At 41.2% G+C, this 21,707-nt stretch overlaps 1 protein-coding gene and 1 non-coding gene across 7 annotated transcripts in view; both read right to left on the bottom strand.

Annotated features, from left to right (window-relative positions):
- Positions 1-21,707, bottom strand: part of LOC141917551 (ubiquitin-associated protein 2-like) — a 138,781-nt gene that overhangs the window by 25,645 nt on the left and 91,429 nt on the right. For all 6 annotated transcript variants that reach the window (XM_074810804.1, XM_074810808.1, XM_074810805.1 and 3 more), the window contains 8 exons: positions 12,678-12,867; positions 11,743-11,956; positions 9,974-10,248; positions 8,688-8,860; positions 7,368-7,575; positions 6,150-6,189; positions 3,214-3,397; positions 727-793 (listed from right to left, as the gene is read on the bottom strand). In XM_074810804.1, the coding sequence (XP_074666905.1) occupies positions 727-793; positions 3,214-3,397; positions 6,150-6,189; positions 7,368-7,575; positions 8,688-8,860; positions 9,974-10,248; positions 11,743-11,956; positions 12,678-12,867 (1,351 nt within the window). The remainder of the gene's footprint in view (positions 1-726; positions 794-3,213; positions 3,398-6,149; positions 6,190-7,367; positions 7,576-8,687; positions 8,861-9,973; positions 10,249-11,742; positions 11,957-12,677; positions 12,868-21,707) is intronic.
- LOC141917871 (small nucleolar RNA SNORD121A) lies at positions 9,176-9,261 on the bottom strand. Its single transcript, XR_012621488.1, has one exon. It is a non-coding gene; the product is annotated as a small nucleolar RNA SNORD121A (small nucleolar RNA).

The raw sequence follows: 21,707 nt of genomic DNA, 5'->3' as shown, positions 1-21,707 counted from the left end.
AACTGGGATTGTACAGAAGTATCCCATCACAGAACAAGGCACAAAATCACAGAATCATCTAGGTTGGAAAAGACCTTGTAGATCATCCAGTCCAACCATTAACCTAACACTGACCGTTCTCAACTACACCATATCCCTAAGCGCTATGTCAACCCGAAGGCAAGCATCTCTCTGACTTTCATTTGTGCAACCTCATCTAGAGCACTGTGTTCACTACCATTTGCCTTATCGCAAATGCATTAAATACACAGATGACAACAATGCCACATTGTAAACTTTAATATCATCTGTCATGAGGCATTTGTCATGACATGTATCATTCTATCACCTGCATTTGCCAGCTAACCTCTCCAGTAGAGACTGCTAACAGTCCACATTTCGGAAAAGTTTCAGACAGCCATTTCTAAAAATTTGTAGTTTGTTTTGGTTTTAAATACATTTGTTACAGTAAGTTCTTTCTTTATTCCATCCCCCATTGCTGGCACGAAAATTTCCTCTGCAGTTGTGTGAGTGGCAAGTCTCCGTAATAGCTATTCCTGATCTAGTACAAATCACAAGTGGTAAAGACTTTTTTTACCACTAGAGGGCTGGCAGTCCTTCTTCCCTGAGATAAGGCTCTCTTTCAGTTCTTAGTGTACTAGGACACAATGAATTTAAGAGAGGGTCTTAATCATCAGATAAACTGACTATATGTCAAACATCTGTTGAAATGCAAATAGGACTTACTGCATGTGATGTGCTTGAAGACAACACCGAGGCAGGAGAGAGGCTGCTCTGATGATTAGAAAGAGAGCTAGGAAGAAATTGCAAAGAATTAATAAAATTAATTTTTCCTAGAACATTTCTTAATATACATATATATGTATGTATATATACACACATATATATACACAGAGTAGGTAGTAGGATATTAATTAAAGAATAAAAATTGTAGGTTATTAAATTGTAGGATATTAAAGAAAAAATTGTCTGTATAGGGGTGTGTGTATATATATACACTCCTACAGACTTTTTTCCTTTAACTAATATCCTACTACCATTCAATGAAAAAAAAATGAAGTACAGAGACAACCATTACTAACAAGAAACATCTAAAACACCATTTATTTGTATTTATCAATTTACTATATTTTTAGAAAAACAATAGCTGCTTCAGGAATTATGTAGCAATGACTCCAAGATATGTAAAGTCCAAAACCAGAAGAAGGTTCACACAACACATGGCTTGTTTCTCATTCTTTCCCTGAGTAACTACTGCTGCCTGCCACAGGGCATAGGTATTAAGTAAGGCAGTGCTTTGGTTTGACTCGCTATGGTATTTCTCACATAACCTGCATAACATTAGTTCAACCAATTAGAACTGCAGGGTATTTGCCCCATAAATCTGCCAAAAGCCCCAACACACACTCAAAAGACAGGGCTCAAAAAAAACAGCAAATGAAGAGCATCTGTGAAAGCCCAAAAATAAGAGATACTACTACAGAATATAGCAATTTAATCATACCACTATACCCCACCAAAAGCCATTTCCTCTTTGAAAAGATGAATCGGAACTATCAGTTCAGTTTTATATATACACTGTAAAACATAAAAATAAAAAATCCCCTGATGAAAAACATCTGCAGATAACTGTTTTAGGAAGCAACTCTGCTTTAACACCACCTTTTTTCATCTGTAATTCAAAGATCTTTAAACGTCTCCCTGAAAGGTGACTGAGACTGGTTCTTAAACATTTACACCGACAAAAGTTATACCTTACATTCAAAATCAAGAACATAACTTACAGTACAGTATGAAATAAACAAAACAAACACTGAACAAAGGGAAACAAAACAAACACATAAAAAATATGTATGGTTTGGTTCTTGAAAAGCCCCTCCTCACGTGAAATCAGAAGCAAGAGAGATCCCAACCATAACAAATATTTTAGTGTTCTCTATGGAAACAGCCACAAGAAAATACAGCAGTTTTCCTAACAAAGCTGCAGGCTAAATTATATGCCCTAATTTAAGGGCAAACACTTCTGGCAGCTCTTTGTGGTGTGGGACCAGAATAAATCTTGGCAGTTTCATAGATTCATTTTACTTCTACTCTTCAAAACTGTTCCCTGTCCACAGGAATTACAATGACACCACTTCAGGCAGCAAGGAAAGAAAGGGTTCAATCCAACATACAGTTTTAAACTACTCCCTTGCCCACTCTCCCCAGCTTTTCTAATAAGCATTAATTTATCATCTGACCTACAGTAGAGATGCAGACAAGAGCCTCCAGCACAACCAAGTCAGACATGCTTGGAATTCAGGCATCATCTTTTCATGGTGCTTGGTATCTGTCCAACAGCATCAATCCTCCAACTAAAATTTCTACCAATGTACACAGCTTTTCAACAAAGAAACATGGGGACAAGATGTTTTTCATGTGAATTGAGTAATTCTTGTTATTTGACAGATTTATAATTTTATTCAACAGAACACACACTAGTGTATTAAAAGAGAATCATCCATGTCCTAGCTGTAAAACAGAAAAAACCCTGTGATAGCCCATCAAATTAGTTTCTTATATTAACAAATACAGTACAAAGGTGAGTATTAAAATATAGCAGTACAGCCTCAGATGTCACCTGCCTGAGGACAAAGCTCAAGTAACAGGCACTGAAAAACCAGACAGATAGTGCAAATGAGCTAAGCTGTGCTAAATGCACTTCCAGGAACACCAATCTGATATTTCAAAGTGTCTTAAGGAAATGTCTTAGGAAAAGAAAAAACACACACTGTCTCTGTGGAATTATTTCTGGTTTTTAATTTTAAGAAATACAAATATAAATGAAACTACAGTATTTCAAAAGTAACCAGGAAGTAAACTGTTAAGGAATGATTTCAAACATATGACATTGAACAAACAGCAGGCACTGTGGACAAAGTAGGAAAAACAAAGTGGAGGAATCAATTTAGCTGGCATGACTGAAGAAAGAGCCCTTGCTTGTTTATATACCATGACAACTTGAGGGCAGCAGCTGTTCTATCATTAAGAGGCAGCCCAGAGCTCATGTTTTGCAACCAGAAACATCCTGTTCTCTTCTGAATCTCTCTCCTAATTCTAGTTAATTTCAGAAAAGGGGACCCTGGTGTCTGACAGCCCCATACACAATCACCCTCATATTTGCCCTTTCCCCAAAATTGAACCCCTTTCAGTTTGTCACAACTCCTACTTTACCTGCTTAACTGGGAAAGTGAGCTGCTGGCCAAATCACTGGACTGAGGCAAGCTGGGCAACGTTGCCACGTGCTGTGATGCTGAAGGGAGAAGCGAAGCAGTGGTGGACACCACGCTAGGCAGAGAACCAGCAGAAGGTAGCGAAGGGGAAGGCTCTGTCTTAGGCGCTGGAACTGATGAAGTAGCTGCAATGAGTTAAAAAGAGGCATTCAAAGACAAATTCCATCATACCTGACATGCCAGCCTGGATCCAGGAACACAACAGTGTTCTCCCCTTGGTTTACAAAAACCTGACCATTAAGAACCAGTAACAGTATCAAGCAATCTGGCTATTAATGAAAATTCAAACAGCAACAGAACTATCATTTTTTCCCTTTAAGCTCTTCACCTACAATAGATTTATAATTTTCACTGCTACACACAACTACAGTCTTTTGCACTTCACCTCCCACTATCTGGATTACTAGCCTTTGCTCACCAGTCAATCCTCATTTAAAAATTCCTTGCATTTGGTTCCACAAACAAAAGTCATTTGCGCTTTTCAAGGCACTGTACAAATCTGCTTTTACCTACAGCTCTGCTGCTTCGTTCCAACCGACACAACACCTTTGATGTTTGAGACTTGGATCGCTGGAATACAAGGGCACATACAACTTACCAGTTTGGAGAACTGAGTCAAATGTGTAATGCAGTAGAATAAAAGAAGCTACAATAAAAGGCCACAATTGAGCACAGCATTAAGCACTTTTAATGGCTAAAGAGTTGTCAAATACTGTCTTACTTTATTTGACCTAGATATCAAAAAGCATTTAGCATTAATATTACTTTTTAGGCTATACAGAGTAGAACTTGTTTACCACAGATGTGCCTTTCCAAAGGATCTCTATACTGTAATAAGACACTGAACAACTCTACTGCCCAACATAATACCCAGCTGTTTCTACACTTATCTCTTGTCCTCTGAAGATAATACACAGAATTAGAGGCACTCACCCACCAACAAAACTCAGAAAGAGAGTTGAGCCCTGCCTTCTACTGGGCCATGCTTTCATACCACACCAGAGACCACTACCCAGTGGTTCATCACTAACTTGCAATGCACACGAAGACAGTCTTAGAATGGTCACCAAACAAAAGTCAGATATACTCTTAGAAGTTACGCATCACAGTTTGTTCACATTATTGGTTTGGTATCCTTGCTAAATGACCCAAGTCAGGTTGCTGGATTGGGTGCTGTGCAAACAGAAATCAAGAATTCTTGGCCTTGGCAATAAGTATGAGGGTAACTGACAACAGAGAAGGAAATTTAAGTGATAAACAGAAACATAGTTATGAAGACAACTATATCATCTGATACCTCCTGGCAAGATATATATTAAAAATAAGTAACATTTACAACTCCCAATACATTTAGAGCGGGGTTCCCTTCCTGAAATAAAAGTAGATGTCCTCAATACAAGGGACAGAATCACCATCTTCATTAAGACCCCTTACAAGATGCATGAACACGATATCTCCTGGTTTTCTTTGTCTTGCACAAGTAGAATGGTCAGAATTATAACACACCAGCCATGCTTTGAACTAAGGGTTTAGGAAGCATGAGATCTGGATATTAAAGGACAGCAGAAAAGATGAGAGATGAACAACTAAGAATATTATCAGCACATACAGAAGGGAAAAGGTCAGTACTTCCAAATGTTAAGAAGAAAAGAGAATTTCAAAATAGTTTGGATGCATGAAATAGATACATGAAAGATGACTGATTCCAGTTTATGTGCTTGAGATACAGAAAAAAACAAAAATGTTCTCAAAAGAGAACTGGCATAGAAAAAGGGACTAATAAAGCCATTATAGAATAAGTACAAAAATATTAGGAATTCTCAGATCTTTGTTTTCCATAGCAAAAAGACAAGTCCGGTAGTGAATTTCATAAATTGTTTATTAATTCTGTACACAAGAGTAAGAAATTTTCCACGTGAAAAGTTGGTTTTATATATAACAATCTTTTAAGTGGTGACTCTGGGCATATACACTCCTCCTGCTCATTTAAATTGAACTTGGTACTAACAAAACACTGTTTACACATCTGAATACTCAACTTCTTTCTACTCAGAAGTATAAAAAAAAAAAACCAAAAACAAAGGCTGCCCCACTACTGACCTACCTGAAGAGATGTTTAAGAGGAGAATAGACCTAAAATTGAAGTGTTGGAAATCCAAAAGATGTTAATTCACACTGCTGCCCCTGAAAACTTCCACAGAGCAGCACATCACATAAAGGTCAGAAGAGTGAATACTATAATTATTTTAACTCCAGGAAGAGAGCTGTAGGGGTGCTACAAGTAAAATACCACATTAGAAACAGACCAAGATGAAGATAACAGTAATGCCCGTATCAGAGCCAGCACTGTTATTGTTACTCCACTGCAAGGCAGCAAGCTATCCGGCAGAGGGAGCATGTTAGTCACCCTTATTCCCCACGGGCTTGTAACAGGGCATAAGTAGCGCTATACCCAATGAGAGGTGCATTCAAAGAATGTGACTTTGTTTCATTACAGCTAAATGCTACTCGCAGCTTCCCAACTGAAAATGGGAAGAATTGCTAAGAAATTTGATATTAATTTTTAATTTTATATTTTAATTTTATATTTTTGGCAGATAAATTCAAAAGAAAAAGCAGCAGCAAAGCAGCTTCTCTAATTCTAAGACTGCTTAGGTTTGTAGATTTAATAGGGCTGCTTTCATACTTCAGTTTTAGTCAAGAAGAAAGCAATATATCCTATGCAAGTACAAAATAAACTCAAATGGGTCAGCCAAAAATTAGCCAGTGAGAACAATATAAAACCTTAAACCAGATGTCACTGCTACAGTTGTGTGCACAGCAAGTAGTAAGGAAAGATCACAAAGTCCTGTGCACAACCAAGCTTTGTAAACTTACTGTCAAGAGTTGCCTGTGTTCTAACGCTGCTGTGCCCGTTCTGTAAACAAAGGAGAAATAAATGAATAAATCGGTCTTAGAGGTATATTAAATTTTCAGACTGAATCACACATTGAACATGCTTCATGCAAAATTCTATTTTCATTCTAAATTGAAAGACAAAAAAGGCAGAAAATTAACTTTTTATTGCCTTTAACAAAACCACATAATAAAATTGTCTCAAGTGCAAGGTGTCCTGAACATACAGAATCCCATACACTGCCCATACTACACCCATCAGCAGGAGACCTGCCCACATACTGTATATAACAAACTTCAGGTTCACACTGATATGAAAGAACTGCATTAACATATAGGAAATGGTTGTGCTTTTGATCTAATGCAACTCACAATTTTAACTATCCAAGTTACACAGACACGCCAATTTTTTTCAATTGAAAGATAAGACTTGAGCAGCACCAGTTGTTTTTTGGATAACGCTGGAGTACAGAAGTGGATAGTCTATGCTTGATCCTCACCAGTACATATGAGCTAGTGCAGAAGACAAGTGTGACTGACCCATTACATAACAAAGGCCAGAAGTAAATAAACTTACAAACTCTCCCAAGTTCCTTAAACATTTAATAAATTAAGTTCTCTTAAAACAAACCTACATTCCATATACAAAGAGAGTAGGTGCTTTTGCATATCTCCCGAGAGAGATACTCTCTGTCATAGATTAGACCTCTCCTTATGCTTTTTAAAATAAAACATGAAACTAATTCCCACTGGTGTTTAAATCCAACAGAAGAGTAATGCTGGAGAGGCCACAAACAGTTTGGGATCCATTTGCTAGGTGCCATATAAATTTAATAAATAACATATCTTTGGATAGAAGCTGTCAAGTTATGGCAAAATACCATGACTAATATTTACACACAAGAGAGAGTTCCTTTTTTAAAAGCTAAGCTTCAGGGAATGAAATTCAACTAGAATGTTAAGTGTTGCTAAGAAAAAAGGTGAAACAGCAATTTAAGATGTCAAAACCCATAAAATCAGAGGCTCTCATATCCCAAATGGCTACACAATAGGAAAAGAAAATACAAATAACGGAATAGACTTGGGAACCAAAAATACCACTTGGCTTGGTTAAAATATTAACATAGCAGGGTAATACAAGTCTAACATGGATAAGAATATTTCACCTTTTTCAAGGTCTTATTTCTGAAATTCACTCACCGTAACTGCAACAGGGGTTGATTCAGACGGAACCATGGAGCTTTGGTACGCTATCCTGCTATGCACAGAAGCCTGGTCATAGGAGGAAGTTGTTACTGGGCTAGTGCTCTGGGACGAGCAGGTCAGACTGGAAGAGGTGATGGCAGAGGTTGTGTAGGTGGACTCCTGTATTGTATTGGATATTGGCAAAGAGGTATTCAAAGGATCACTGGAAAAAGTAAAAATTATTTATCATCTTGGTAAACAACATCTTAAACACCTTCATGAAAATATCAGCTCCTATACAGTTATCTAGAACTACCTTAAACATGTAGTCAAATCTACATTATTTATACTAGAAAATCTAATCATGAAAAAAATTATATAATTTTGCTTTGGTCCCCAGTAATCACTGCTTCAAAATCATCAGCTGCACTAAGCACCATTCACCTTCCTCCTGCCAGCCCGACCAAAACAAGAGTTTACACACAAGTACTTTTCAGTCATGTTATTTCCACCTTCTCAAAGGATAAATTAATGATCATAATCACTCTTTTTTAAACAACTAGATCCACAAAGTCTGGTATATGATGAGAAACACCCAGTCTCTTTTTACAATAGAATTCTAAGGTTACAGTAGCAGTCAAACAGAATGAACTATACAAAGAGGAAAAAACACTTAAAAACATGCAGGAGTGGTTTACTTTCTAAACAGCTTAAATAATTTCTAGAAGTAGAAATGAATGCGAAAGTTAATTTTTACTAGTATTTCTGAATTAACTTCGGGAAGATTTTTACTGAAACCAATTTTTGAATGAATAAGGAAGAAAAGAATGGGTTACTGGTACATTGGCATTTATCATTGACTATTTTAGCATTTCAGTAAGAGCTTCTGCTTATTGAAAGCCTGGCTTCTTTTCTCATCCCATAGGAGCATCAGATCTGTAATCTGGTACCAATCTACTAACACACATATATGGTACAAGGGTCATCTCTCCTGGATCAAAACCAGAAAAAATCAGGTTGCGAGAACAAACCCTCAAACAAATTTGAAAATCAGGACAATTAAACATGAGAAAGCAATTCTGTAAAAGGTAGCTTATTATAAGGTTATTTACATTCATGTCATCTTCAGTTTCACACTGACCCATCCAGGGAGGTTTTGACTGTCATTAGAAAATAAATTTTTCCTTTAAGATGCCATCCACAGAAAACACTTAGCCTTACAAGTCATCGCATTTCCCCCTCCCATTACATGGTAATTGCGCCTTGATGTTTTTGGCACAAACTTGACCCCTTAAAGAAGACACTTAAGAACGCACAAGGGGAACTCAGACGTACTTTACAGATTTTGAGTACAAGCTATTGTTGATCGCCTGACCAGTATTCTCACTGCTTGAAGTTGATCCAAAGTCTGGGAATGCAGGCTCTGATCCAAACTCCAGAGCTCCAAACTGAACATTTAACCCTGTCACATCTGTTGATCCAGGCATCTCCACTGCAGAGGCAGGAATCTTAAAGGAGGGAAAAAAAGCCATAATTCCTTTGCATGCACTATCTGTATTAAACATACCAGTAACTAACACCCTCTCCTCCCTTAACTACAGGCTTCTTCAGTTACTGCCTCAGCCTTCACTGCTAACTAGATCTGTGACAACCCCCTGCTTCATATTACAGAAATTAACTACATTCTTGTAACTTGAAATTAATTCATTGATTCTGTGCTCTGACCTAGAGCTGAAAGAGTAAGCCATGCTATTCTACAATATCAAAGTGTCATCCATGTCCATCCCCCTTCAGCCAACACTCATCTTGCAGCTACTAAGTCAATCCAAAAATCGCTCAGCAACAGTCATTTTCCACACAGAGCAATCAGATATGTGCTTGGAAAAGACATCATCACCGTATTTTGGACCTAAAAACTATCCAGCTTAGAATTTCCTGCTTTATAAACAAGAAATAGACCATGGTCTTCGCTCTCCTTCTCCCTAGCAATTTAGGTTGAAAGAGACCCTTAAGATCATCAAGTCCAACCGTTAACCTAACACTGCCAAGTCCACCACTAAACCATGTCCCTAAGTGCCACATCTACACGTCTTTTAAATACCTCCAGGGATGGTGACTCAACCACTTCCCTGGGCAGTCTGTTCCAATGCTTGACAACCCTTTCAGTGAAGAAACTTTTCCTAATATCCAATCTAAACCTCCCCTGGTGCAACTTGAGGCTGTTTCCTCTCATCCAATTGCTTGTTACTTGGGAGAGGAGACTGACACCCACCTTGCTACAACCTCCTTTCAGGTAGTTGTAGAGAGCGATAAAGTCTCCCCTGAGCCACCTCCTCTCCAGGCTAAACAACCCCAGTTCCCTCAGCTGCTCCTCATAAGACTTGTTCTCTAGACCCTTCACCAGCTTCATTGCTCTTCTTTGGACACACTCAAGCACCTCAATGTCTGTCTTGTAGTGAGGGGCCCAAAACTGAACACAGTATTTGAGGCGCGGCCTCACCAGTGCTGAGGACAGGGGTAAGATCACTTCTCTAGTCCTGCTGGCCGCACTACTTCTGATACAAACAAGCTTTTGTATGTTTATATGTTTACTAAGGACAAGCCACCATTCAATTACCCACCTTGGATGCTGGAGCTATCCTCCGTTTTGGTGGTTTTATCTGTTTCTGCTGGGTTTGATGGGCAGTCACTGCCTGGTTATCCATAGATATAGTGGGGAGCTGTAACATTTTGCTCACAGCTGTAGAGGTGTCTACTGACGATGGCTCGCAGAGTTTTACCTGGGAGGAGAAGGACTCCAGCCCAGGAGGAGGAACAGGGATTGCCTGCGTTTGTTGTTGCTGTCGCTGGGTCAGCTGACTCAGAACTGGGGATGGTTCAGGCTGGGATTTAAAGTCTGGCCAGCATTGGGAAAAAGAAATATCAAAATTAAAGCATTAAACTCTGCTCTTCATGCTTCTACTCTTTATGAAAGAATCCAGATGACTTGACACACTCGACAGCTTTAATTTTATAGAGTGTGCAAGTCTCTTTTAGACATCACATGAGTTTCACATTAAACATTACCACCGCAATAATAAGGCCAACATTTTATATTCTCTACTTTAAATAAACAGCTGTGGGCAAGCATTATTTAGCTTTCTTCAAAAATATGAAAACAAACCTATCTATATAGTTACATAATATTATCTCACATTAGGCCTCAAAAACCGTTATGGATTATTTTAATCAAACACTGCGAGTTTCACTGCAATTAACTGTGCCAATAAATTCTGATTACTTCCAAGGAGTCTGGAGTTGTAATTTAGAGGTATTATGAGTTAGGATTTCCTGCCCCTACAAAGGAGAAGATTTTCAACACAAATAGGAATTCATCTACCATCTCAATCTGTCTGAAAGTCAAGAGACACTGGACACTGACAGGTTTTTTTTTTCCAAGTCTTCCCTTTTCATATTTTTCAGACGCTGAAAGCCAGGCAGTAAATCAGAGCACTGGTCAACAGCTGTAAGAGATCCACAGCATTTGCAATGTGAAGGTTTTTTTTATTCAGTTGGTAAAGTGCATTAGAAAGCAACTTAAAATGTACATAAATATTTTTTCAAAATTTCTGCGTATAAAAGATTATAACTGCTACCAAATTGGCTGCTTATCTATCTGGAAACATATACACACAAGATAGATACAAGAGCTATCACTCTTCACAGTGAGAATACTGCTAGGAACTACACTGCAAAAAACAAGTTTGTGTCATTTTCACCATTTCTACTAATTTTACTCAATTAAATGAAAAATCCATACAGTTATGAATCCATACAGTTATTCATGTTATGAATAGACAAAATGGGTAACCTGCATCGTTCTCAGCACACATAGACTAGCACACATGTTCTTCTAGGGAAAGAACACTGAGATGTGATGCACATTATAAAGAAATGATATAGTACTCATTCTAAATTCATGTAATGGTTAGAAGAGAAAAAATTGGGGAAGACAAAATATGGTACAACCTTATACTCAGCTAGAAGCAGCATAGGCACAATGAAAATAAGTATTTTCCAGGATTTGTTGAGAAACAAAGTCACATCAAAGTTCCACTTAAATATTCAAGCACATTAAATCAAAGATGTCATTACATAAAGGCTCAACAACTTCTAAGATGCAATGATATTTATGGATAGACTTAAGCCTATCAAAACTTAGTTTGTGATGTACTCATAATGTCTATTACCAGCAAGTAAGTGTAACACAATGTTGTAACCATTATTGGGTTTACATTTTTTTTTAGAAAAAGCTTTTCATTTAAGGCCATTTTAAACTGTCATTGGCATTAAGAAATCTTACAGGCTAAGAGAGAGAGAAAGAGAGAGAAAACTATGTCAAAGCACTTACCAAACTGATTAAGAACTGAGGACTGAGTAATAGGCGGTTTTAGATCCCAGGATGATGTGGTAGTTGTGGTAATGGTGGTAGAGCTACTATTGTTTTGTTGAGAGGTAAACTGACCCAAACCTGGAGATTTCAATTGGTCTGAGATTTGAGATCCAGTAGAGTTTGCCAATTTAGAGGATCCAAGTTCTCCAAAGCCAGAACAAAGAACTGCAGACTACCAAAAGACAAAAAAAAAAAAAAAAAGAAAAAAAAGAAGAGGGGAAAGAGTGGAGTTAAGCATTTATTAAAATAATTTGAACATAAACATTGGGTCAATGCCTACAGCTGCTATTTGGCAGCAACCAAAACCTCTTCAGTCCTAGATTACTAATAAATGACCAATAAAAAATTCAGCAGTTGTAGCATATGGCCAGATCCTCTCTGGTTATTACCAATACAATTTCCACCAATGATTGCAACAATATTGATTTACTTGAATCCATGCATCTCAAAATAGCATATATTTACTAATAGTTGAACCGATTTTCAGAGAATAAATACAAGTGTCCAATTTCAAGCCCTCATAATTGACTCAGAAGTAATCAGGCTTCCATAAAAAGCAGTCAGATATGTGCCTGGACATAACACTTCATAGAACTCTTCACTATAAACAAGTGATTTTATCTTAAATCAGCATGCAGTAAACGCATCTGCTCTCTACTCAAAAATTAATACAAGTACTTCATGTAAACCAAGAAATACCTACTTAGCAAAACCAGAAAAAAAAAAGTAATTTTTTTTTTTATGTGTGTGAATGGAAGGAATGGAATTCTTAATTCCATTCCTTCAACATGTGCAACCTGAATTTTACAAATACTGAAACATTTCATGAAATGACCGGTACTGGAAAAGTTGTTTAACCTGAAGAATATTTAGAAAGCATAAGATAATTTTACCAGACTTTGAGGAGAATAAGAGTTTACAGCACTGGAGCTGCCAGTTCCTGATGCCACCTGAGTGCTGTGCTGAGAATTTGTGAAGACTAGGGCTTGGCCAAAGGTCTGCTGCTGGGAAGCCTCAAATGAGTTGCCTTCTGTCTCTTGGGTAGAAGTCACAGGCTTCTGAAGCAGTGTTACCAAATCAATGCTGTAAGAAAAAGGAAAGTTTGGCTGGAATAAACATGATGAATAGGCTGCCTTGGAACTGAAGAAAGCACTAACAATACTTAAGCTACCATACCAGCAACAGAATTATTACCGATTAACAGTCTTTTAAATATTGCTTGTCTGCCATACAAAAAAGAGGTAGAATAGAGGGTTTTGCCAGAAAGTAAAATTCTGCTAGCTGAAACCTTCCACTACAGTTAGAATATAAATTATCTTGGCTCTCTTTTCAAACATTATCAAATTTATATCATCATGTATCACATAAATAACCTATATGTTTAATATAACCAAGTAACTGGAGACAAGTCATAAAAGATACATTATGTTTGAGTGGATCCTGTCTGCAAGGCCATTATATATATATACAGATAATCCACATTCTCTGTATATCACACTATCCCTTTAAAAAGAGCAAGGGATCAAAGTCCTACCTCTGTATAGGGTGGGTATGAGGACAGTAAAGAATAAAGTCAGACATGCAGCAATTTAGTGAATGTCTGTTGACATGGAAGTCACAAGAGCAGCAGAAATAAAAGCTATGTTTCTCAGATAGTAGGCACATATCCAGAATTACTCTACCACATACCTGAGCAGGATGAGAAACATGAATTTTCTTATATTTAATATGGCTTACTAACCCCTACCACATGTTTAGCATAGGTTTATCCAAGGAAAAGCAAAGCATTCAGACAATAAAAGAAATCTACTCCAAAAATTCTGACTTAAGTTTATCCTAAATATACTGCAGGCTTGGGCTGAAGAGCTACTTCCAGCACTTTCATTACCATAGATTTCTTAATGCCCAAACCTTTCTTATGGCAAGTAAAAAAAAAAAAAACACACCCCAAAAAACCCAACAAAAAAAACAACAAACCAAAAACCAAAGAATTTGAGTTGATGAACTAAAATACTTTCTGACATATTTTGAGGGACATTCACTGTGGAATCGCTGGAGAACAACGGACATGTTGTGAGCGATCCAGGCCGAGGGGCCTCACTGTAACAGCAAGCTGCAGCTGTGTTCAAGGACATAAACAAGGCCCAGACGGCCTGAGAAACTACATTCCTGCCCAAGAGATAAAGATGTTGGAATGTCGAAAACAGGGGGTCTACCTGGGGGGAGAGCAGCGCGTGGACACCACACTGGGACCAATCATAGAGGGCAGAAGGGCGCGTGAACAGGTAGCTTTAGCCTATTAGCAATAAGATAGCGGCGCGTGAAGCTTGTGATAGAGTATAAATTGCTGTGTAGCCTTTAATAAAGTGGCATCAACTTGATCACATTGGTCGTCTAAGTTGGGTCCGAGACTTCCGCGTCGGCAACTGGCGCCCGACCAGGGACCTGAGGGAGCCTCATCGAAGATACGCGGGACTCAAACCCTGGGGAATCGGGACCCTCCCATCGGTGCCCTCCCGAGCAAGAGAAGACGGCCCAGAGGGGGCAGAAGCAGCCGTAGCAGGCGCTGCCCCGGCGCCTGGGAAGACGCGCGCGCAATCGTCGGGAATCTCGCCCTGATCAGGTGAGCGGCTGGGGAGGAGATGGGGTCTGCGCTGGGTAAAGAAGAAGCAGCAGTGGTTAAGCTTCTCCAACACATACTCTCTAAGAGAGGAGTATCTTATGATGAGGGGAACCTGAGGAGGGTGCTGTTGTGGGCTCGGCAGCACGGACTAATCCCCTCAGTGACCGCAGCCTTTGAACCTGCTACTTGGGAAAAGATCGGCGCGGCACTGTGGGACGACATTAGCTCAGGCTCTAAAGACAGTAGGAAACTCTCCACTGTGTGGAGATTGGTCCTAGACACTCTGACAGAACTGAAAGCGGAACGGCAGACCCCCGCCTCCGCTTTCGCTGCCTGGTCAGCAGAGGCAGAACGCGCTGGCGCTCAGGATTCCGCCACTGCTGGGACGTTCGCGGGATCCCTGTTCCCCAAGGCGGCTCCTAAAAGGAGGGACGGGGACGCTGCACGCGCAGCACCCGTGCGGCAGGGAAGGCAAGAGCAAAAATCAACAGATTTACTACAGCTCGACTCCCATCCCTCAAACCCAAAAGATCAATCACCGGAGCGCACGGCCCCGCCCCGCTCCCGCCGCCCCCCGCCCGACCCCCCCGCCGCCGCCGCCGCCTCGCCAGAGGAAGGCGCCGACCCAGCCCTGCCCCCGTCCTCGCCCCCGACACCCCGGTCGGTGCAGGAACAATCTCGTTATGGTTTACAAGATCAGCACTTGCAAGAACTAACGAGAAAATTAGAGCAACTTGAAATCCGAATGCAGCAAGCGGCTCAGCCCACCCCTACGGCACCGCCGCCTCCCCCTCTTCCTTTTAACCCCTTCTTCCGCGACACGGGGGGGGGGGGTGTGTGGGGGTGTGTGGGTGGGTGGTCAGAGGGAAACGGTGGCTCTCGGGTCGCTGCCATCGTCGGTTCAAATGGGAGGGGGGGCACTGGGACGCGCAAGTGGTAATGGTAATCCAGGAAGCCGATGGCAGGGAGTTATTCGGGATGCGATAATTGAGGGGCAGTTTAACGAACTTGGGCCAATGACGTTCCCGGTAACAGTAACCCCACAAGGCAAGGAGTGGGAGGCCTGAGACTGGAAAATGATGGGGATGTGCTCGGTTACTGAATTAGTATATGGGGAATATGGGTTAAAATCACCATGTACTAGTTCAGTGAGTCAACTTCCCAACAATTGCAATTTTTCCAAAGTTGGCAAGAGGCCTGCGAGGCTGCAGCAGCCACACCCCGTCAGCAAGGAGATCCTCTGTATGGGGTGCAAGCTCAAATCGGGCGGGGGGCTTGGGACTTTCTTAGTTTTCTCATTAGCATTACTTATGATGGTGCTGATGGGTGGGCTGAGAAAGTCTTCAGTCTCTTACCCGCCTGCGACCGAGACTGGCACCGTGCTCTCAGCCCCCCCCCCGCCAAAAGCGGCAGTTTTTACAGAAGGTGCTGACACTGGGATGCAGCGCCCCTTGTCTGCCAACACCACATAATCAACAAGCAATGGCTTTATATATTCTTAACAGTGTTTTGATGTTTGCAGCGTTTATCATTTTATGTTGTGTGAGTAATAAGTGTAAGAGACCTCCTTGTGTGATTGTTTTGCGTGCATGAGACACAGCCCAGCTGCAGCTGCAGACTTCTCTGACAGAGTGCCATAGTACCTGCTGGGTCACTGGTGCTGCCTGTTTGTTCAGGCTCAGTGTTTGAAGTGTCATAGGTGAGATATCTCCTCTAGTGGGAGGCAGTAATTCTGTGTTAATTGTTGTCTTGAATTTAGGTGCGTACTCTGTGGGGAGAGTGCACCCTTGTACCATCTATCTGAGAAGGGTATTGTCATAAAAATCATCTACAACCTTACAGGGGTTGTTCGTTTTACCAGAGGTCAAACTTACTCAGCTTCTTTATTTTACTACAGCTGGGGTGACTCAGGATTTGGATCAGCACGTACTCCTCAAACATTTTGAGCTCAGACAGGGAGACAAAGTCAACCTCTGATAAAATGTGCCCTCACTAAAGCAGAAGAATCTGTTGAACTAACAGGCATTTTAGATACTGGTGCGGATGTGACTGTAATATCTGTGAGCAGATTGGCTGTTAGCTCAGGTAACTCAAGTGCTTTTCGGGGTTGGTGGTCATGCTGTAACATTTCAAAGCAAAGATCTCATTCATGTAAGGGGCCCAGAAAACTGGGTAGCAAATATTCATCCATTTATATTGGAAACCCCTACTACATCATGGGGTCGTGACTGTATGGCTCGATGGGGAACTCAAATTGGATCAAACTTGTCTTAATCGCCACTGCAGCACAACCCACCCCTAAACCCACCCTGAAACTAACCTGGAAAACAGAATCACCTGTGTGGGTGGGTCAGTGGCCTTTGTCAAGGGAAAAGTTGTGCCACCCTAATGACTTAGTTCAGGAACAATTAAGTGCAGGACATCTTGTACCTACCACCAGTCCTTGGAACTCCCTGGTGTTTGTTATTTTAAAGAAAAGTGGTAAATGGTGACTTTTACATGATCTCCAACACATTGATTCCCCTAAACTGGCATCTTGTAATAATTGATCTGAAAGATTGATTTTTTCTCCATTCCCTTGCATCCGGATGATGCATCTAAATTTCCCTTTTCTGTTCCCAGTATTAATGTTAGTGAACCTACAACACGGTACCACTGGGTTGTTTTACCATAAGGCATAAAGAATACTCCCACAATGCAGGTCCCCCAGGCTGTTATATATCATTATATGGATGACATCCTTATAGCAGCAGAAACACAGGAGATCATGGAAAAGGCTCTTGCTTTAACCAAAGACTCAGTATCTCAAGTGGGGTTACAAATAGCACCTGAAAAGGTACAGAGATCATCACCATGGCAGTACCTGGGGTGGAGAATTTGTGAACAGACCATTGTCCCGCAACAGGTTAAACTTAAAACTGATGTTAAAACTTTAAATGATTGACAGAAACTGTTGGGAGCCATAAATTGGATACAGCCGTTGTTGGACCTAACTAATGATGATCTGCATAGCTTGTTTGATATTTTGCGAGGAGATCCTTCACTGAGATCACCCAGAGTACTTACAGAGAAAGCGAAACAAGATCTCCACCGTGTGGCTAACGCCATCTCAGAAAAAAAGCAAGAAAGCAAGCACGGCTTTCACATGCATTTTTCCACCAAAACGCCAGGGCAATACAAAACCAGTTTTCTTTATCAAGGATCAGGCTAAAGACATCATTGCCACTTGCCCTGAATACCAGAGGACTCCCTCTCTTCAACAGCCAGTGGTGTCAACCCTCGGGGACTCACCTCCTCAGAATTATGGCAATCTGACGTCACTCACTTTGATGCATTTGGATCGTTAAAATAGGTGCCACCAATATTGCACCACTTCTCATCAGAGATACCAGATCAACAAGAAGTCCAGGGCAAGGCTCAAGTGTCAGCAAAAAACCTGGAAAGTGGTAACTGGGAAGGACCATATCCTTTAATAACCTGGGGAAGAGATTATGCTTGTGTCTCCACAGGTCACGGTCCCCGGAGGTTACCGGCAAGGTGTGTGCGACCACACCTGAGGCGTGAGAGGCAGCTTTTGGTGGACACTCAGGAGCCGGCTGTGGGTGCTGTGGGTGCCCCTGTGCCGACAGTTTGCGGTCTCTTCGACTGATCATTTAAGCAGAATGTATGGGTAATGCTTGCTGCTGCAATAGGACCAAATACACTGTCTCTGTCCTTAATCACACTACAGTTGCCAACTCTTTTAAGAGAAAATGCTGACAGTAATTGCAACTCCTTAATGAAATATATAGGCTTGCTAGTCACTAGTGAAAGATGTAGCTTAGACAAAATGTAGTTATTAATAAGGATGAAATGCTATAAGAATGTGTGTATTCAACTTCCTTTGTTTAGCAATATTAAGAATTAAGAACTCAAATGTTTGACCTTATTAGAAACTCCCTTGGTTTTCCCCCTTGAGTGGTGGCCAGGCTCTGGGTGGAACCCAACAGATGAGATCAGATGTTTCCTCTCAAAGAATATTGCCAGTTATTTTGGCCTGTTGATTTAGAGGCTGGACCTGCTTGCAGCGATGTTGGATGCCTCACCTACGGATGGACGCATCGCGTAGGATTTCCGGTTTGCGAGGAAGGGCACTCTAAATTCTCGCTGCATCCAGGGTTCCCCAGCAATTGCGGATCTGAATGTTAGTACCCCATTAAGTAAGTGTGCTATTCTGTATCTTCCTTACTGTTTATTTTTGTAGCATTTAGTAATATCCCTTAATTATGCGTAGTGGAACTAGCCTACTCTTTTTACCTAGTAACTGTAACTGCTGTATTGTTTCTAGCCTTCTGTGAAACTGTTATAAGTATGCTGTGTTTTGAAGTTTGCCTAACCCTTAATTGATAAAGTCTCGAAATAAGTCTTGCAGGTGCTGCTGCAAAACAAAGAAAGGGGAGATGTGGGAGGCATTGGCCTGTCAGCCTTACACAGCCTCTGAGCAATAGCTAAGCTTTGATGAAGAACAGGCCTTGGAAGATAGATAAGAAACTGCTGAGTTGTGCCAAGGTAGAGGGCAAAACCAGCGGACAGCTGCAACACTGAACTGTGGAAAAGCACTAAGCTGTGAGAAGTTACCATCGCGGTAGGGCGGAATGCGCCAGGGAATATGGGGAATTAGTTCAATTGACCCGTGAAACTGATAATGGACCAGCCTATACCTCTCAAAAATTTGCTCTCTTTTGTCAACTCTGGGGTATACGTCACATCCCAGGTATACCACATTCCCCCACGGGGCAAGCCATAGTGGAGAGAGCGCATCAAAACTTTAAAAGCGCTTTGGCAAAAACAAAAAGGGGGAGAGGTCTTGGCTGCTGCAGAACCACTTGCAAAAGCGGTGTATGTGTTAAATTACTTACAGCTCACAGGTGATAGGGAGGAACCACCAGTAGTAATACATAGTTTGGGTCTGAAATCCGGTATAAGCCGGTGTGGAGATGGTGCTTTTGCTCAGTACAAAGATGTTGCTACAGGAGAGTGGAAAGGAGCAGTGGAACTAACAATGACGGGTCGAGGCTATGCCTGCGTTATTACCGATACCGGCACTAGATGAGTTCCGAGTCGATGGGTGCGACCCTGGAAAAAGGAAGTTAAGAAAGATGAAACAGAAACCGAATGAGATATTAACTTGGAGCAGGGGTTATGTTTGTGTCTTCACAGATGCCGGCTCTCGCTGGGTTCCTGCTCGGTGTGTTCGGCCTGTATTGGAACCTGCCTCAGGGTGAAGGATGGGTGGTCTCACAACCAAGTACCACCGCAAGCCCTGAAAAGCCGTTCTCTACATGCTTGGTAGAAATACCTGTGGATACATGGCTGAACCCACTGCAGTTCCCAAATCTCTGTGGCTCTCCAGGAAATTGTACAAAAAACTGGGATGGTGTGTATGCACACCTCCCGCAAGTTACCCAGGAACCCCAGGAGCTAGAATTATTAGGATCTGTTATGATGGATGCTTGTGTATTTTTCACTCTTATAACAAGACTGCTCGCTGAAGTCAAAATGTTAATGCAACCAGTATTGTTTATCACAATGCTACTGCATGGTGTAATTATACTGCACTTAATGCTTCACAATCCTCTGTTGCTCCTCTCACGCTACCTCCTGGTGTGTTTTTAATCTGCGGAGATCGTGCCTGGGGAAGCGTTCCATCTAAACTGAACGGAGGCCCATGTAGCCTCAGACACCTCACGTTATTAACACCAAATGTGTCAATGATTCTGAATTTGACTCGAAAACATAAGCGAGTCCAAAGGACTGTTCATCAGTTTAGCAGTTCCTGTCGTGATAACACTGAATTTTGGAATCCAGGAGAAATCATACCAGCCTCCGTGTTAGCACCAGGAGTTGGCGTTGCGAATGCTTTAACTCCTTAAAATAAATTAGGGTGTTGACTTAGCAAACAAACTAATGCTACTTCTTTGGCTTTAAGTGGCCTTTTAACTGATGCTGATAGTGTCAGACATACTATGTTACAAAATAGAGCTGCGATTGATTTTTTGCTTCTAGCGCAAGGACATGGTTGTGCTGAATTTGGAGGAATGTGTTGTATGAATCTATCTGATCATTCAGAATCTGTTTTTAAAAGCATTCAGCAATTGAAGGATGGAGTCAAACGCTTAACAGAAGATGATGGCTTGGACTGGCTGACAAGGATGTTTAAAGGTTGGGGATTATCTGGTTGGTTGATAACATTAGTCAAAACTGTCGGAGTAGTCCTTTTGATTGTAGTGACTGTGCTCTCAACGTTGCCTTGCCTTATAGGCCTTCTGCAAAGGGCCCTGCAGAGGACTGTCGGTGCAATGTTTTTAGCACAGGACCACAGGGGGGTCTGGATCGCTCAAAAACAAAAAGGGGGATTTGTGGCATCGCTGGAGAACAACGGACATGTTGTGAGCGATCCAGACCAAGGGGCCTCACTGTAACAGCAAGCTGCAGCTGTGTTCAAGGACACAAACAAGGCCGAGACGGCCTGAGAAACTACATTCCTGCCCAAGAGATAAAGATGTTGGAATGTCGAAAACAGGGGGTCTACCTGGGGGGAGAGCAGCGCGTGGACACCACACCAGGACCAATCATAGAGGGCAGAAGGGCGCGTGAACAAGTAGCTTTAGCCTATTAGCAATAAGATAGCGGCGCGTGAAGCTTGTGATAGAGTATAAATTGCTGTGTAGCCTTTAATAAAGTGGCATCAACTTGATCACATTGGTCGTCTAAGTTGTGTCCAAGATTTCCGCGTCAGCAATCCACTGGAAGAATATTTGCATTAGAACAATGAACATGTGAGCATATCACCTTTAAGAAGGAAAGGAATATAAACTGTAGAGCAACTGACACCATGCCTCCTCCAGGTCACATCCATGTTATAAGGAAAATTTTGCTGCAATCTGGAGTACAACAGTACAGCTGTATCAGGATGTTTGGGACCATTAGGCCATCTGTTTTTCAGATCTCATGCTATCCAACTACCAAAGTCTTCATCACACAAGTTTAACCCACTCTCCTGGGACCTGAGGCCAATGCAGGCAACTGATTCCACAACATCATGGGCCATGCATTTGGTGAAGACAAAGGCAAGCAAAGGAATGCAGCAGCTGCCATATTTTTGGTTCTCTATCCGAACTCTGTATCATCAGTTAAGGCAATTAATTGTGATGCTTACCAGTAAATTCACCTTCATGCCAATGCAAGCTTTTCTGTTAACATATTTATCAAAGCACTATGTTCTGAACACTTTCTGCACCTACAGGCGCAGGCTTTCCAT

Source organism: Strix aluco, chromosome W, assembly GCF_031877795.1.
Source record: "Strix aluco isolate bStrAlu1 chromosome W, bStrAlu1.hap1, whole genome shotgun sequence".
NCBI lineage: Eukaryota > Metazoa > Chordata > Aves > Strigiformes > Strigidae > Strix > Strix aluco.
This window is presented reverse-complemented; position numbering and strand designations above follow the sequence as displayed.